This window comes from Nannospalax galili, unplaced genomic scaffold, assembly GCF_000622305.1.
Source record: "Nannospalax galili isolate Female #2095 unplaced genomic scaffold, S.galili_v1.0 scaffold199, whole genome shotgun sequence".
Taxonomy (NCBI): Eukaryota; Metazoa; Chordata; class Mammalia; order Rodentia; family Spalacidae; genus Nannospalax; species Nannospalax galili.
This window is the reverse complement of record NW_008343559.1, coordinates 484,486-497,780: the sequence shown is the minus strand read 5'-3', so window position 1 is coordinate 497,780 and position 13,295 is coordinate 484,486. Positions and strand designations below refer to the sequence as shown.

Here is a 13,295-nt window from a genome sequence, read left to right as displayed (position 1 = left end):
CAGTGCTCTTAACTGCTGGGTCATCTCCAGTCTCCAAAATTGTTTTTTTTTTTTTTTTTTTTTTTTTAAAGCAGTAACAAAGGCTAATGGGGGGGGTAGGGAAGGCTCAGGGTGGGTAACAAACAGTACTTATCCCACAAGCCTGAGGAACTAAATTTGATTTCTAGAACCCACATTAAAAACTCATCCAATTTTATGTCTTACAGGGCTTATACTGTGTTCAATATTGTATAACTGTATTAAGTCAACAGTGAACCTAAAAATTTACAGCCAATTTTGAAAGAGATGCATCTTAGCTCTAGAAATTGTTATTGAATATGTCAATGCTGTTGTAATGAAATGCTTCTTCTAAGTATGTGGTTATTAAAAAGTGGAGATCTTTTTAAACATTCAAACCTCATTTAATTTTATGTCTTATAGAGTTTATCATGTGAAAAAGATTGTATAAGCATAATAATTCATCTGCAAACCTAGAAATGTACAGCCAATTTTGAAAAAAAAAGTTAAAATAGCGTATTTTAAAATGCAACGGAGATATTTTTTAAAGGTTAAAACCTCATTTAATTTTATGTCTTATAGGGTTTATAGTGAGTACAATATTGTATAACTGCAATAATTCAACTGTAAACCTAAAAATTTACAGCCAATTTTGAAAGAGATGCATATTAGCTCAGGAAATTGTTATTGAATATGTCAATGCTGTTGTAATAAATGTTTGTTCTAATTATGTGGTTATTAAATAATTAATTAAAAAAAAAAAAAAGCTGAGCTACATAGAGGCTCTAAGCCAGCCTGGGCTTCACGTCTCAAAAACCCAAAACAAATGAACAGACAAAACAACAGCAACAAAAACTCAGAAACAATGTGTGGGGCCCCAAATTGAGCACTGGGAACAAAACAAAAACCCTGAGTCTATATCATGTTCCTGTCCCCAAACGAGAGACACCGTCTTACCAACGCTGTGTAAATAACCCACAAGCACTGTGACTTGCTTAGATCTGACATATATTCACCAAGTTTTTTGTTTGGGGGACTGGCCCAAGCAGCAGACTGAGTGTTCTGGCTGGTGAACCGGCGTACTGACCAACAGATGAAACAGGTGACGTTGGGGTTTGCTAATGTCTTGTGATTTGGGTGGACATGGAAGTTTCTGAGAGCGGTTACTTCATGAAACCAGTCCCCAGCTGTCCAATCTGCTCAGCCTCCCTTTGCCACGCTAAAAGAACAGCAGCTAAAGGTGCTGCATCTTTGGATGACTTCTGGCCAGTAGACAGCCAAAGCCTGGGGTGAAGAAACAGAAAATGTCAATGTGGTTCTTGTTCACTTTGGGAAAAGACTTGGTACTAACTCTGCAACCTGAGTGAGGAGTCAGCTTCTCAGACATTGCCTGAAAAGGAGTGAGGAGTGTGATCTGACAGCTGTGAGCTCAGCACACACATGACAGGGGGGGTGGGGGGGGGGATGACAGGGAAGCTGGGTTGAAGCAGCCATCCCTTATCTCCCTAGCCTAGGGAATCAGGGATTTTCCAAATATCCATGAAGACTGAGGATATTTAAGCTGCTTTTAATACTTGAAAAATGAAATAAAAAACAGTCATTTACCACTGAAGGGCCATACACACACACACACACTAAGATTTCTTTTAAAAAGTCAATTCCCAGGCCAGGTATGGTGGTATATGCCTATAATCTCAGCATTCAGGATCTGGGCCAAAGGATCATAAATTTGAGGCCAACCTGGGCTACACTGTGAGAGCTTGTCTCCAAAATGAGGGGGGGAGGGAGAGAGAGAGAGAGGAATGGAGGGGAAAAAAAGGAAAAGAGAGAAAGAGAGTCTGGGAATGGTGGCACATGCCTGCAATCCCAGCACTTGGTAGATGGGAGACAGAAGAATCAGGAGTTCAAGGTCATCCTCAGCTACATAGTGAGTTCAAGGCCACATGAAACTGTCTCAAAACAAACAACAATAACAACAAAAAAATTGAACAAAATGAAAAGAAATATGAACCTGCTTCCCTTAGAAGAGAGAAGGCTAGATTACTGAACCAACTGATCTTTCAGGGAACTCCAGCCTTATCTTTTCAGTGGACTGTCTCCAAGTGTGTGGGGCACAATTGCTTGATGATGTCACAAAGAACAGATGTGCCAATGTTGTAATCCAGCCTCTCTCTGGGCTTTAAAAAAAAGAGGCAGTCTCAGAGTAGAAAAGCTAACATTGCCTCTTTCACTCCTGCCCTAGAGCATGTGGGTGGACTGGAAATAAAACCACCCAGGCTTCAGAAATCTGTCTGCAAGAGGGCTGATAAAGACCAGGGGCTGCCTCACACCATCCAGCCAAGAAAAGTAATCTATGTCCACAAGCCTCAAGATGAAGATCCTGGGTTCTAAACATGCTATGAATCCCCAAAGCACCAGAGTTTTGGCATAAGCATTTACTCAAAATAATTGGTATATGCCCATTAAAAGAAAGAATATCAATGTCCATAAATAAAAGGTATCATGATGGCTGGAATTTTGTTAAGAAACAGGCTCTTTCAATGTAGTCCAGGCTGGCCCTTAACTCCTGGGCTCAAGTGTCGTTGCACCTGGTTATAATTTTTAGTACTATAATAACTGGTTTCTAAAACATTTTCTAAAGAAGTTTCCTAATGTATGTTCCTTTAGAACATTAGTAATATAGAATATTAATAGGCATTTCATAGAAAAAGCAATTCAGAGGGCAAATAAATTTGGGATATGCTAAATTAATCCAAGCTAAACAGATTACCACAGAACTTCTCAGATTCTTTCATATGTTAATAAGAATTTTTAAGAAGGATAGTAGTAATAATGCTCAGTGGGGTTTTTGTTGGTTATTTATTTATTTATTTATTTTTATTTTTTCTTTTTGAGACAGGATCTCCCTATAGTCACCACTGGCCTGAAACTTGCTTTGTAGACCAGGGTGGACTTGATCTCACAGAGGCTGCTCTGCCTCTGTCTCCCAAGTGCTGGGAGCATGGCACCATGCCCAACTTTTGTTTGTTTTTAAAAAAGCTCATTTAACAATGGATTCCTTTCTTACTGGAATATTTATTGAGATTTAGTAGTCTGATAAAGAGAGTCTGGGAAGTTTGTTATCTTTAAGAGTGAGGGACTGGCAAGGCCATGAAAGTCATATAACTTTCCCAAGTGTTGTTTTCCCATCTGAGAATAACGAATCATTACAGTTTGAATCTGAAATGTCCTGGAGAGGCCCACAGGTCCATAGCCTGTGGTACTATTGGAAAGGGGTGGAGCTTTTAAGAGGTACAGCCTAGGGGCTGGAGAGATGGCTCAGCAGTTAAGAGCACTGGCTACTCTTGGAGGGTTCTGTTCTCAGCACCCACATGGTGGCTAACAACCATCCATAACTCCAGTCTAGGGGATCTGACACCCTCTTCTAACCTCTGTGGCATTGCACAACATGGGTGCACTTACATACATGCAGGCAATACATTCATACACATAAAATAAAAATAATACATAAAATTTAAAAAAAAGAAAGAAAAGAGATGCAGTGTAGTGGAGACAGATCAATGGAAGCATGCTGTTGTAGAAGATACTGAACATGGGTCCTTCCCCGTCTCTTTGCTTCCCAGCTGCCCTGAGGTGAATATCCTCCTCCAATTGCTCCCACCATGAGGTGCCATGCTACCCAGGCCCAAAGCAACAGGGCTAAGCTTCCATGAACTGAAACCTCTAAAACTATGAGCCAAAGTCAATCTTTATCCTTATGATTGTCAGGTGTTTGCTGTAGTGACAGAAAGGTGAATTAGCACAATGATACTGCCTTCCAGTTTAAGTGGCTACTAGGAGTTGCTATGCAGAGCCTGGTACCCAGAGGACCTTCAGTGAATGTTTGTGCTCCTTCTTTAAGGGAGAAAATCTAATGAGCCCTGAGGTGAACATTTTAATACAGTAATAACCTCAAGAGAGTTTTCTGTGCTCTGGAATGACATGTTTGTTTGTTTGTTTGTTTGTTTGTTTTTTAAAAAAGCCTTCTTAAAGACCAGGGCCAAGGGGCTAGAGAAATAGCTCAGTGGTTAAGAACACTGGTTGTTCTTGCTGAAGACCCAAGTTCGAATCCCAGCACCCACATGGTGGCTAACAACTGTCCGTAACTCCAGTCTAGAGGAATCTGACAACTTCTTCTATCCTCTGCAGGCACTGTATGACATGGGTGCACTTACCTACATGCAGGCAATACATGCATACACATAAAATAAAAATAATAAGTAAAATATTAAATAAATAAAGACCAGGGCCAATAGAGAGTCTTTACTTCTGAAAGCCAAGGGACAGGCTTGTTCCACTTCAGGTAGCTACTGTTTCTGCTCCTACTGTGGTCAACTTCTTGGTCCTATAAAAGAAAAACAAAGAATAAAATTGGGACTATTAAGATAAGAAACTAGAAGCCTGGCGTGGTGGCGCACGCCTTTAATCCCAGCACTAGGGTGGCAGAGGCAGGTGGATCTCTGTGAGTTCAAGGCCAGCCTGGTCTACATAGTGAGTTCCAGGCCAGCTGGGGCTACAGGGAGACCCTGTCTCAAAAAGACCGAAAAAGAAAAAAAGAAAGTGGAAACAGCCAGACACAGTGGTGCACGCCTTTAATCCTAGCACTCTGGTGGCAGAGGCAGGTGGACCTCTTGAGGCCGAGGTCAGCCTGGTCTTTATAAGGCGTTCCAGGCCAGCTGGGGCTACAGGAAGACTCTATCTCAAAAAGACCAAAAAAAAAAAAAAAAAAAGAAAGAAAGAAAGAAAGAAAAGAAAAAAGAAGAGAAACTGAAGATAGGACAGGATTCAGGGCTCCTTGAAGGTGTCTATGAAAAAGTAAAGTGTCATAAGACACAGTCCCTGACCCTAGGAAGCTTGTTAACTTAAGGGACACTCTTGTTTATTATATACCCCATATCCCTGAGGAGAATGCCTCCTCAAACTTGTCAACATGCACTTCTGAGGTTTCTTCCCTGAATGTTTTTCAATCCACTCCATATAAGAAAAAAATTGAATCTAGACCTCCTTGAGGTCTGTAAATCCCCCACAATCCTGTCAGATGTGTCACTGGCCAACAAATGGGAGCCAACCCCCCCAATCAAGGACACCCCAAGCAGTTACCTCCCTACCATACATGTTTATAGGTTTACTTTGATTCTGGTTCAGCTTTGGGGATCCATATCTGTTTGGGGCTCAGTCTGGGGCTCCTGACTGAACTGGCCCTCAGGTTCCCTAATCTACCACCCAAGAAGCACTATACTCTTTGACAAACTATATCCCAGCTGTTTGTAGGGAAGGGCATTTGTCTGCTTTACTGTCTCTGACTTTCAGCAGCAAGTGTCTAGTACTATCATCAAAGTATAGTCTTGTCTCCAGAACATATTGGTTAATATGCAGAACAGCTGTGTGTATGTGTGTAGATGGGGATGGAACCCAAGGCCTCACACATGCTAGGCAAAGGCTTTATCTCTGAGCCATACCCTTGACTCAGGGTGTGCTATTTGAGATTGGAGGCCCCATGCCTGGAACAGCTCAGACTTGGATAGTTTGAACAATGTTGCAAAGGCAAGAAACAAGACCTCTAATCCAAGAGGGGCTTTGAGGAAGGCAAGGTGGACATTTCTGCCCACTCAGTTAGGACATCTTAGAAGCTAGATTGAGGTTCCACCAGCTGTACCCCTCTGACCATACCACAAAGAAGAATGCCTTTCAGGCCATGAGGCAGAGCAACTGAGGGCCCCAGCAGAAGCAGGGAAGATGGAAGATGGACTGGACCTGCCACATACCTTGAGGCTCAGCCTCTGGGGATGATAGAACTGGAGATTTGGGTTAACAGCTGGGATGTTCCTGCTGGCCAGCGCCTTGGCCAGTTCTCCCCAGCTGCCATACCCTATGGAAGAGAAAGAAGAGAAAAGCAAGGTCAACTTAATTTGAGGACCCCATAAATCCATAAGACTGGGGAGTGGAGATAAGAGAAGTAATCGGCTTTTCTTTATCGCCTATCACCTCATAGGGTAGGTATGAAATGGGTGAGGCAGGCAGCAGATACAAACAGCCACAGTCCATAGGGCAGAGAGCTGAAAGGAGCTAAATCCCAACAGAATTCACTGCCTTCCCTAAATCAGGGAAGGGACTCTGTCAGGTGGAAATGGGCCATTGTCACATACTGTGACAACTCTAACATGATTCTTACCTGGTTGTCCTGTGGGTGATTCTTCCCCAAAGCCCAGGAAAGAAATGACTGGCAAAGGCCATTTCCAGGGCAGCAGCAGGGAATCATTTGTGTGTGGTGGGGAGCAGTGAGGGGGTAAGGGGGCTTTCTTCTCTTTCACCATTAACCAGGCACTTGGTGTTTGTCAAGCAAATTTATGAAGTGCCAGAGACAAAAGATTAAAGGACCAGCTTGTCCCGAACTGATCTGAAGGTTGTATGTGACCCACCAATGTCTGCTTTGGAACTGGCTATCTTGCACACACCTGGGGAGGCAAAAAGCCAAGTCATGATGGGAGGGAGGGAGGGAGGGAGGGAAAAGAAACTGTCAGTGTATAAGTAAGCATTTCTACACAAGTAAAGAGCCATGGGTTACAGGGGTAAGGGTGGGAAGAGTCAGAGCCCAGTCTGTTAGTCACCGGATGTCAAAGCCTTCTTGACTATAAGGAGATGGGTTGGCCATGGTCGTTGAGCTTTGAATAAGGAAGCCCATAGCACTGTCAGCCATAAAGCAGAATCATGAACCATCAGAGCTGGACAAGTTTTTAAGATCACCTCGTCCTCACCCCAAATAAGGAAAGTGGGGCCTAAGCTGGTGAAATGACTTACTTAGGCTCACAGAGCAAATTAGTAACAAGGCTAAGTTGAGTGCTCAGAGGGATTTTCACTGGGCTGCTGTCTTCCCTCCAGCAGCTTCATGAAGATGCCCTCATGGGGCTGGGCTATAGCTCAGTGGTAGAGTTCATGCCTAGCATGACATGGGCACTGCTCAAAAGGAATTACCTTGAACCCCCAGCACCACAGAAAAAAAATCCATGTCAAAGGATTTTGACAGTCATGCACCTCTGGAAGCCAATAGTTGACAGTAAGCAGACGAGTCACAGGATCCCTATGTGAGTGCCAGCAGGGGCAAGAACACAGCTCCAAAATAAAGAAATAAAGAGCACAACCAGCCAGGTGTGGTGGCACACACTTGTAACACACCAAAATTCCCAGCAGGGAGCCTGAGGCAGGAGGACTGTTGAATTTAAGGCCAGCCCAGGCTATATAGCAAGACCCTGTTTCAATCAAAATAAACAAGCCAAGAACACAATCAGAAGCATGGAGATCACCTCATGTATGAGTGATATGTACTGATGCTGCAGGGGTGGGCACAGAGCCACATTCTGGAATGTGGGGGTGGGGTAGGGCTGTTTTCTTACAGGGTTGTTATGCTTTGTGTTTACAAAGCATCTCACAGGCATGGCATCATTTGAACTTTTTTTTTTTTTTTTTTTTTTTTTTTTTTTTTTTGTCTTTTTGAAGCAGCATCTCCCTGTAGCCCCAGCTGTCCTAGAACTCACTATGTAGACCAGGCTGGCCTTGAATTCACAGAGATCTGCCTGCTTCTGCCTCCCAAGTGCTGGGACTATAGGCGTGCGCCACCACACCAGGCTCATTTGAACCTTTTAAGACTCTCATGAGTTAGGTCAAGTATGCTCACTCCCATTTTACAGATGGGGAAAGAGAAACTTGGAGTTCTAAGCCACAGATCTGTTGTCACCCAAGATTAGAGAAGACAGCCTCTGCCTCACGAGTCAACCTCCATCATCCCATTTATGATTTCTCCTGTGGCCTCACTTTCCTCCATGGTCTCTGTCTCAGTTCCTGCCTTCAGGATCTTGCCTTGACTTCCTTTGATGACGGGCTGTAACCTACAAGCCAAATAAACCCTTTGCTTCCCAAGTATTTTTGGTCATGGTGTTTATCACAGCAACAGAAAGCAAACTAAAACAAGCCAGCTTAACAAGAATCCTTATGTAATCACTTTTCGAATCAAGAGCCTCACCTCCCACCCTTTAAAAAGTGCACTTATATACACATAAAATAAAAATAAAAATTATAAAAATATATTGACTAGAGATGGCTCAGCAGTTAACAACACTGGCTGCTTTTGCAGAGGACCTGGGTTTAGTTCCCAGCACCCACATGGGGATCCAATGCCCTCATATATATATAGCACTTGGGAGGCAGAGACAGACAGACCTCTGTGAGTTCCAAGCCATCCTGGTCTATATAGCAAGCTCCATGCCAGCTGGGGATACAGGGTGATCCTATCTCAGACAAAAAAAAAAAAAAAAAAAAAACCTAAAATATTTCTAGATCATTATCCTTTTAAGAACTGAAAAGACAGAAAAAAAAAAAATAGGGTCTAGAGAGCTGGCTCAGCAGTTAAGAGCACTTGCTGCTCTTGCAGAGGATCTAAGTTCAGTTCCTAGCACCTATGTAGGGCAGTTATAAGTGCTTGTAACTCCAGCTCCAAGGGAGCTGACACCCTCTTCTGGCCTCCGTGGGCACATGCACAGACACATACTGAGTCACACACCCATACACCTTATTTAAAAAATAATATACATCTGTTTTAAAGATTTACTTACTCATTTATTTGCTTGTCTCTGTATGTGAATGTATTTGAGCATGGGTGGTGAGTGGTATGCATATTTGGAGACCAGAAGAAGGGGTGTTGGGTGTCCTCTATCACTCTACTCCTACTCCTTTTGAGGTGGGGTCTCTCCTTGAACCTAGAGCTTATGTTTTCTCAGCTAGACTGGAAACCAACAAGTCCCAGCAATCTCCCTGTTTTTGTGCCCCTCTGAGCTGGGGTTACAGGCATGTGTGGGATGCCTAGCTCATTACATGGGTACTGGGACATGAACTCTGATCCTCATGATGGCATGGCAGGTGCTCTTAACCACAAAGCCATCTTTCAGGCCCACCCCTGGGCTGCGAGGCTATTTTAATAAGAATGCTCTTGATGTCCACAGGCCTCCTCACTCTGCTTGTTGGCTGCAAAGCCCCAGCCTCTTTGCTGTACTAAGAACCAAGGTCAGGTCTATAGTTATGAAGAGCCATCATTGGCAAAAGCGAGTAATTCTGCTGTTCTTTAACTGAAGGGTCCCTCTGGGGCCAAGGATAGTTGCACTGAGGGAAAGACAGGAAACAAGCCCCCACTTGCAGGTCACAAGTGTGTCTCGATGATTCTGAGATGTTTGAGATTAGGATGATCCAGTGTCATCTTTAGCAGCTTACAGAACAGAAACATTCTTTTACAGACTCAGCTCCTCTGTACAAAGACAAGCAAGGCTGTGGAGTGACGGGTCTAACTGTGTATGCATCACTTACAGCTGTGACTGTTGAGAGCAAGTCACTGCATCTCTTCAACCTTAGTTTCTTCATCTGAATGGTGGGAATAGAAACACCTGCTTCCCCAAGACTGCTGTGAGCATTGAATTATGTGTGTCAAACTCACAAAGTGTTCAATATATGATTCTTCTTCCTAACAATTCCCGAGTTGGGGTTTGGGATTTGAAAATCAGGAGACAGGAGTTCACAACCTCTTTTGAATTGTGTAAACTACAAAGAGCCAGTAGTACTCTAACTCTCTCTACTGTACTTACTGACAGATAATAAGCAGACAGGGCATCAGGGACTTGGAGGTGGTATAGCGATACAAACACTTCTGCTTCGTGGGCTTTGTGGTTCCCCATCACCACACCTCCCCAATGCCCTATCAGTTTTCACCATGCACACACTGTGTCATGCACTGGGCCCTGTATCTGAATGTTCCTCACCCCTGTTTCTGCATTAATCCTGCCTGTGGATAACCTGGCATTGCTTAGCCCCCCTGGGGGCATGTGGAGCTAAAGAATGTGCCGGTTGAACTACCGACACTTGTTACTTGCTCCCTGGTAAGCAACTCCTCCTGCTCCAGGCCAGGCTTCTCCTCCCAGAGCACCAGCTGCCAGGGCCTGGTCCTCCTACAGCAGGTGTCACATTTATGCCAGGAGACAGACACCCGGATCTCAGGTGTCAGATAAATTACCACTGTGGGCCTCATGTTCTGCCCTCACAAAGCTGGGCTATCAAGTTCACCATCAGCCGGAGCTTTGCCAACATCCCTCCTTAAGGCAATACAGACTTCAAAGGCCTGAAGATTATCATCCTGGCTCTTTGTGATTCTATGGCACACATATATCCCTGGGTATCACTTTTCAAAGACTCTTACATATGCTACTCCATTGCCTCCCCTAACCCTCATTTAAGAGAGGAGAAAAACAAAACAAAGGAAAAGATACGGTTATCGGCCCAAGGTTACACAGCAAGTAAGATAACCTACATGAAGCATTTAGTGCCTATAACAACTCAATGTTCAGCACCACTCACAATGCCCAGGTCAGGAGCTGCCATCCATTTCTCTTGATCTTTGATCTGACACTCTTGCCAATACAGCTTGTGGACATCAGGGTCATCCACATGGGAGAAGAAAGAAAGGCCCGCACTATTGAGGCTGCTGCTGGTATTGCAGATCCACAGTGGGACGGCAATCTTAAGCTCCAACTTCATCCTAGGGGCTGAAATACTCAACAGGTGAAGGCTGGGGCTGGAGCTCAGCAGAAAGTGTTGCTAAGGTAGAGCACTTGTACACTCAGCAGTGTACAAGACCCTGGATTTCATCCCCAGCACTGTTAATTTTTTAAAAAAAGAAACAACTTAGGAAGTGAAAAGTTCATACTAAATTTGCATGTTGGTATAAATTCCTAAAGTCTGTTCATAAAAGACCCTGAACTAACTAGCTGACCCAAAGCACACCCCCTTCCAGCCTACGTGCTCAAAGCTCTAACGCCCAAATAGGACTTCTTACAAGCTCTAGGGGAAGGTGTATTACTTTTGCTCCTAAGTAATTGAGAGAGCTACTAATAGCAGTTAACATTAACAAACACTTATTAAATGCAAAGCACCATGCTCAGTTTCATTTCACTGTGTAAAGGGACAGATAATGTGAGCACATACATCATTTCCAGGGAGCCCAATATAGACCTAGAGAATCTGTTCCAATCCTCTGATCATTAAGAGTGATATTATCAGCCTCAAGTGAGTGATTTGCCTCATCTCTCAACTTCACATTCTACTTCTTGCTCATGTAGAAATGGATTTTGCCTGACAACAGATGGAATTGGATGAAGGCAGTCCAAACTAGTAGATGATGCAAGTTTATCCCTAAATAAAGGGCAAACTGTGGAACAAAAAGGTTGCTCATCTCCCAAACCTGTCAGCTCTCTGTATCAGCAGGGAAACTGAAGGCAGCCCAAGAATGTCACCAGGGTAGGTATGGAGCTGAAGCACTGCCTAAAAAAGGATGGACACATGGGGGTGCAGTAGAGCATTGCAGGCATAGACATCTCTGCAGTGCTCTTGGGGCAGGGCTGCATTGGAAAGGGCTTGCACCCTTTCCTATAGCTCAAGGAAGGATTCCCAAGAGGGGAAGGATTAGCCCTCTAAGGGCTCTGGAAAGGGTGTGAGCAGCCTAGGAGGGCCAGTTCCACCTGCTCCTCGGGACAACCTGAAGATCCAGGGATGAGTGTAGATTTCAAAGAAGCCCTGGGATCTGTACAGAGACTCACTCTCCAGAGACTAATAATGCAAAGAGAAAAGGTGATGAAATTCAGAGACGCTGAAGAAACAGAATACTTGTCCCACTAGAAAACAGGAGGCTGTCATGGAGACAGGAGGCTATGCCATCCAAGGGCACTGTTCTACAGAGCCAAGAATCAGCATTGTGTCCCAGGGTGAAAAGATTCTGTCCCTGGAGAGAGCTTGAGGAGAGAGCCACGTGTCCTCAGCAGGACAAAGCTGCTGTGGCTTGAATCCAGCAAGGCCTAGACCAGACCAGAAACTGAAAAAAGTATGTTAGGGACAGTCAGAGATGAATCCGAGGACCCGTCACCTGGGAGACAATCTTCAGGGCAAGCCTCCGATGACAGAGAGGAGTCAGTCTTTCCTTTCTAGTCCACGATACCCCAGGGAACTTGATGCAATAAAAATTATTATTACTATAACCATAACAATTAACATTTTTAAGTTAGGCATATATATATTTCTACAGATGTCTATTATATTTATATTAAATGGAATACAGATTATTCTCTTATGAAAGCGAGTGGCATGTAAATAATACTCTCTTGCAGTCCTTAATAATTGTTGAGAAAATAGAGTACTGAGACCAAAAAGCATGGAACTGCAGTTTTACCAAGAATGGGTGCTAACATGTAACTAGCCTCAGCTTATACTCCTGGTAGAATGAGAAAGTTGAACCAGATTATAACAAACCCAGAAACAGCTTTCAAAGACCTGTTACTTTCTTTTCCTAAATTTGGTACATTACTTTTTTACATTTTATTTCTTATTCTTCGATAGTTTCAACATGTATATCCTGAACTTTGGTCATTTTCACCACCCATTCCCTCTCTCTCCCACTGAAACCCTTCTTCCCCCAAAACCTTATTTTTATTATGTGTATGAACATGTTGCCTGCATGTATATAAGTGTGCTCGTGTCATGTAATGTCCAAGGAGGTCAGAAGAGGGCATCATGTCCCATGGAACTGGAGTTACAGGTGGTTGTTAGATACCATGTGGGTGCTGGGAACCCAACTTGGGACTTCTGCAAGAACAGCCAATGTTCTTAACTTCTGAGACATCTCTCCAGCCCGTTTCTCTTTTAACTATATTTTTTATTATTCATTTTTTGAGAATCGTTTACATGTATACAACATATTTGTTTTGTCTTTGTTTTTCTGAGATAGGGTCTGCCTGTAGACCCTACTGGCCTGGAACTCATATGTAGACCAGGTTGGCCTTGATCTCACAGAGATCTACCTATTTCTGCCTCTTGAGTGCTGGGATTAAGGGCATGCACCACTATGCCCGGTTTTATACAATGTATTTAAAATTTTTATTTTATTTTATGAGTGTTTTACCTGCATATATGTAAATGAACTGGCATCATGGAATATAGAGGGCTGAAGAGAGCATTGGATCCCCTGAAACTGCAGTTAAGGATGGTTGTTAGCCACCATGTGGATGCTGGGAATTGAACCTGGGTCCTCTGTAAGAGCAGCCAGTGCTCTTAACTACTGAGACATCTCTCCAGCCCTTTTCAAATGTTTTGTAACACATACTAAATCCTTTATTTTATCACAATTTTGGATACTGAGTTTCATTTCTTGACTCATTCTTCTTTACGCATAAGTG

The 13,295-nt window shown here is 43.5% G+C and overlaps 1 protein-coding gene across 2 annotated transcripts in view; it reads right to left on the bottom strand.

Annotated features, from left to right (window-relative positions):
* The window catches only part of B4galnt3 (beta-1,4-N-acetyl-galactosaminyltransferase 3), a 115,529-nt gene that overhangs the window by 27,176 nt on the left and 75,058 nt on the right, over nt 1-13,295 (bottom strand). For both annotated transcript variants that reach the window (XM_029566808.1, XM_008839717.3), the window contains exons 2-3: nt 5,802-5,905; nt 4,304-4,381 (exon numbers count right to left, since the gene is read on the bottom strand). In XM_029566808.1, the coding sequence (XP_029422668.1) occupies nt 4,304-4,381; nt 5,802-5,905 (182 nt within the window). The remainder of the gene's footprint in view (nt 1-4,303; nt 4,382-5,801; nt 5,906-13,295) is intronic.